This window comes from Acyrthosiphon pisum, chromosome X (assembly GCF_005508785.2).
Source record: "Acyrthosiphon pisum isolate AL4f chromosome X, pea_aphid_22Mar2018_4r6ur, whole genome shotgun sequence".
Classification (NCBI taxonomy): Eukaryota; Metazoa; Arthropoda; class Insecta; order Hemiptera; family Aphididae; genus Acyrthosiphon; species Acyrthosiphon pisum.
Window position 1 is genome coordinate 25069162 of NC_042493.1, and position 4820 is coordinate 25073981.

The 4820-nt window shown below is 34.8% G+C and overlaps 1 protein-coding gene across 1 annotated transcript; it reads left to right on the top strand.

Moving 5' to 3' along the window:
* Positions 1 to 1800: 1800 nt before the first annotated feature.
* On the top strand, positions 1801 to 3542 carry LOC100163774 (zinc finger protein 271-like). The gene has a single exon (XM_016804339.2). The coding sequence runs from the start codon at positions 1801 to 1803 to the stop codon at positions 3337 to 3339; it is 1539 nt and encodes a 512-aa protein (XP_016659828.1). The 3' UTR covers positions 3340 to 3542.
* The last annotated feature ends 1278 nt before the right edge of the window (positions 3543 to 4820 follow it).

Sequence of the window (4820 nt, forward strand, 5' to 3'; positions counted from 1 at the left end):
CCATTCGTCCCTTTAAATAATTATATTAAAAAGTTGACGTTAATATTAAAGATATTTCGTTTTATAATTTAATACTAAGCAATTATTAAAATAATATTTACAATCTATGAATTGAGGTAAAATATAAACAAAATAAAAGATAATTTTTAAATGTATACAGTAGGCACTTATTAGGGTTCTGAAATGTCATGAATTTATTTTTTTGAAATATTTCACGAAACTATCATGAAATATTATAATATCTCATGTAAATGAAAGATAAAAAAAAATAATTTAAATCTATAGTAGAAAGTACACTAGACACCTCTACTCAGTTAAGTGTTAAATGGTAAATATTAGATATAGAAATATTTCTTACATAGTATATTATACAAATTACATAATATATTATATATATATAGGTAACTATATTAACTTCTTTATATAATGACCAGGATTAAATATTGATAATCACTAATCAGGTATGAAATTAGTATGACCATGCATCTATAGTGATGGGTTTATGAAACATAACAAAAAAAAAAACGGTTTTAAAATTTTTTTAAAAATATACTTTTCAATATTTCATCCTTATAACCCTATTAGTTACTAGTTACCTATACAAATTAATAATTATTATGATAAATTAGGAGCCGAAGAGGGTATTCTATGATAGAAGTATAGCAACTAATGCGTGTATTATGATGTTTTCTTTTTTTTATATTCTGAGCGAAAAATGAATTGGTTTTACAAATGATGTGTGTGTGTTTTTTTTTTCATACTTATTAGTTATTATAGCAGAAAAAATTCTTTGATCTTCATACTGAAGGTCATTTTCTAGTAGCCAATTAAATTCAGGATATACTCTGGATAGCCAAAAGTAAAAAATCCATGCTAAATTTCAAAACTAAAAAGAGAATCTGCTCTAAGAGGATAAGAAGTAGGTAATTGCTCTGGTTTAAAGTACGAGTGGAGTGTACGGTTTATGTCATCATTGAGTAGGTCACTGTAATGGATGTATTAAATTTAAATTCAATCCTAAATCATTGCATATTATACGTAAAAAAATTATGAGTGGAAACGTTCTGTCAGCCTATTATCATAGAAATATATTGCTAATAATTATTACCTATAGTTATTTATTTTACTACATATTTATACTTTATAGTACTTAATACGATATAAACTATAAATAAGCATTACAATACAATTAATCTAAATGTTTTGAATTGTTTTGTTTTTCAATTGTTGTATGTATAAAAAATTATAGTAATATACGTTTAAGTTTCAAAAAAATCTAGAAAAAGTCTTTGAAACATCTATAAATAAGTAGCTCAAAAGAGCTGAGATATTTTGAAACTCATACAAACCCAAATCATTGTAAAAGAAATTCATCTGTCCAATAGGAGGATTATAATAAAAACACGTGCAAACAATACATTTGTATTTATATTATCTAGATTCTATATGACACCTAATAATTTTCACCATCATACTCAAAGTGACACGCAGTATTCTTAAGTTTAAAAAGTTACATTAATCTTATTAATTCTTTCGATTCGTCATTTTGTTTTTAATTTATTAATATTGTGAAAGTGATTATAACAAATACTGGCTTAAAAACAGTGTAGTGTCAATAAATTCCAATTAAACGTATAACCTAAATCGTATAGCATTATCTAGTTTACTAGTTGCTACGTCATTTTACAACAATTAACTACCAGTTGTTTATTGTACATTTTGAAAAAAAATCTGGAAGTGTATTAGAATATTATGCTGTAAACATTCTTTGATAAATCTATTCTTTAGACATAAAATAAAATGAGCACTCTCCGTGGTTGCTGGAGGACGCACACTGGAGAGAAACCGTATTTATGCGACGTGTGTGACAAGTCATTCTCTCAAGAAAGTATTCTAGAAAATCACATTCGGACGCACACAGGAGAGAAACCGTATTCATGCGACGTGTGTGACAAGTCGTTTTCTCAAAGAGGTACTCTGGAATATCACCTTCGGACGCACACAGGAGAGAAACCGTATCCATGCGACGTGTGTGAGAAGACGTTCGGGAGTAGTAGCACTTTGACAAAGCACAGACGGACGCACACAGGAGAGAAACCGTATCCATGCGACGTGTGTGACAAGACGTTCGGGAGTAGTAGCACTTTGACAGAGCACAGACGGACGCACACAGGAGAGAAACCGTATTCGTGCGACGTGTGTGACAAGACGTTCGGGAGTAGTGGCACTTTGACAAAGCACAGACGGACGCACACAGGAGAGAAACCGTATCCATGCGACGTGTGTGACAAAACGTTCGGGAGTAGTAGCACTTTGACAGAGCACAGACGGACGCACACAGGAGAGAAACCGTATCCATGCGACGTGTGTGACAAGACGTTCGGGAGTAGTAGCAATTTGACAGAGCACAGACGGACGCACACAGGAGAGAAACCGTATCCATGCGACGTGTGTGACAAGACGTTCGGGAGTAGTAGCAATTTGACAGAGCACAGACGGACGCACACAGGAGAGAAACCGTATCCATGCGACGTGTGTGACAAGACGTTCGGGAGTAGTAGCACTTTGACAAAGCACAGACGGACGCACACAGGAGAGAAACCGTATTCGTGCGACGTGTGTGACAAGACGTTCGGGAGTAGTAGCAATTTGACAAAGCACAGACGGACGCACACAGGAGAGAAACCGTATTCGTGCGACGTGTGTGACAAGACGTTCGGGAGTAGTAGCAATTTGACAAAGCACAGACGGACGCACACAGGAGAGAAACCGTATCCATGCGACGTGTGTGACAAGACGTTCGGGAGTAGTAACACTTTGACAGAGCATAGACGGACGCACACAGGAGAGAAACCGTATCCATGCGACGTGTGTGACAAGACGTTCGGGAGTAGTGGCACTTTGACAAAGCACAGACGGACGCACACAGGAGAGAAACCGTATCCATGCGACGTGTGTGACAAGTCATTCTCTCAAAGAGGTACTCTGGAATATCACCTTCGGACGCACACAGGAAATAAACCGTATTCATGCGACGTGTGTGACAAGTCGTTTTCTCAAAGAGGTACTCTGGAATATCACCTTCGGACGCACACAGGAGAGAAACCGTATCCATGCGACGTGTGTGAGAAGACGTTCGGGAGTAGTAGCAATTTGACAAAGCACAGACGGACGCACACAGGAGAGAAACCGTATCCATGCAGTGTGTGTAATAAGTCGTTCACTCGAAATTACAGTCTGACGATTCACTTACGGACGCACACGAGTGAGAAACGAAAGAAGCAAGGGCACAAAGCAAAAACAAAGTGTAATAGTCAATACACTTACAGTGTTGATTAGATAACTGAAGGTGAGTGCAAGCTTACTGATTTTTTGTAGACATGTCAAAAAAGGTCAAGACTCTATTCAGTATGTGATTGCGACCAAACTGATACATACTATTGTCGTTAATAATATTTTATTCGTTCAATAATCGACATCACGCCAGATTAATAATATAAGTAAGTTTAAGATGATGTGCAAAAGTGAATGTAACAGAAAATTACCATATTTAAATAAATTCTACCAGTTTGAAGTAATGAATTAAATTCATAAAAATAAACGAATCATTTTCCGTTTTAATTTGTTGTTTTGTAGTGATTTTATAATTTAAAAAGAATGCAAACCGGCTATGTTTCTACTAAAATAGACCTATTTTTTGCTAACTGTACTTATTGGATACATGAACACAGTTTGAGAAGTCGTGTAACCGTACAAGACATTAAACCGTGCCCGTGCGGCTAGTGTGATCATGTGCCCCGTTAAAAGAACATCGCAGCGCACCACACAAATATCAGACATAAACCGTGCATGGATCTGCCCTCCACTAAACTTAATTCATTTTTCGAATACAATAATATATATTCATGAGTTATATTTTAGTTGACACCTAAATTAAAATACTTTTCCACTAATCTACTACCCGATACCTATTTAGGGAGGATAAATAAGGCGTATTATACCTAAAAATAAGACTTCATGGGATCAACTCTCAGGCTTTGAAGAATTTTCGGATGCTATTTTTTTATCTAATAGAAGAAGACTTCTTACAGCCCGCATTGATCTCTGATTTTGTATTTTATTTCAAATAATTGTATTGAAAAATTTGTAAAAATGATTTTTATCTTGTATTTTTTTAGACATATTATAAAGTTTGAGAATAAAATATTGAAAAACAGAGATCGATGCGATCGAGATCTCATTAGTCTATTATTAGACCATCGAAAAGCATATGACAGTGTTTGGCGTCATAGAGTTTTGAATAAACTGAACAAATGTTACATTAATGGGCAGATGTTTCAATTTATAGCAAGTGTTCTGAATTAACGTTCTTTCCAAGTTAAAATAAATGACCACATATATGTTTACTATAGTTTCAGAAAAATGTGTACTCGAGAACGGAATCCCGCAAGGATCCCCCCTGAGCACTCTGCTTTTTCAAACTGCAATTAACAACCAGCCTGATGAAATTTCTATTCTGTTAAATCAATTATGTTTCCCAATGACACTCGTATTTATCGCAAAGAGAAAAGATTAAACCAAAGATATGTCTTCTTCAAGATTACCTAAACGACCTGACCAAGTGGTGCTTCCACTCAGGTTTTATTTTCTCACCTGAAAAAATCAAATGAATCATGTTTACAGAAGAGAAACAAAGTTCAAAAGCAAAGTTATTTTTGGGAAACACACCTTTACTCATTGTAAAAAAATTTACGGTTGATTTTTGTCAGCAAAATGGACTTGGAAACCTCATATAATTAAGAACAGAACAAGCGCAACCA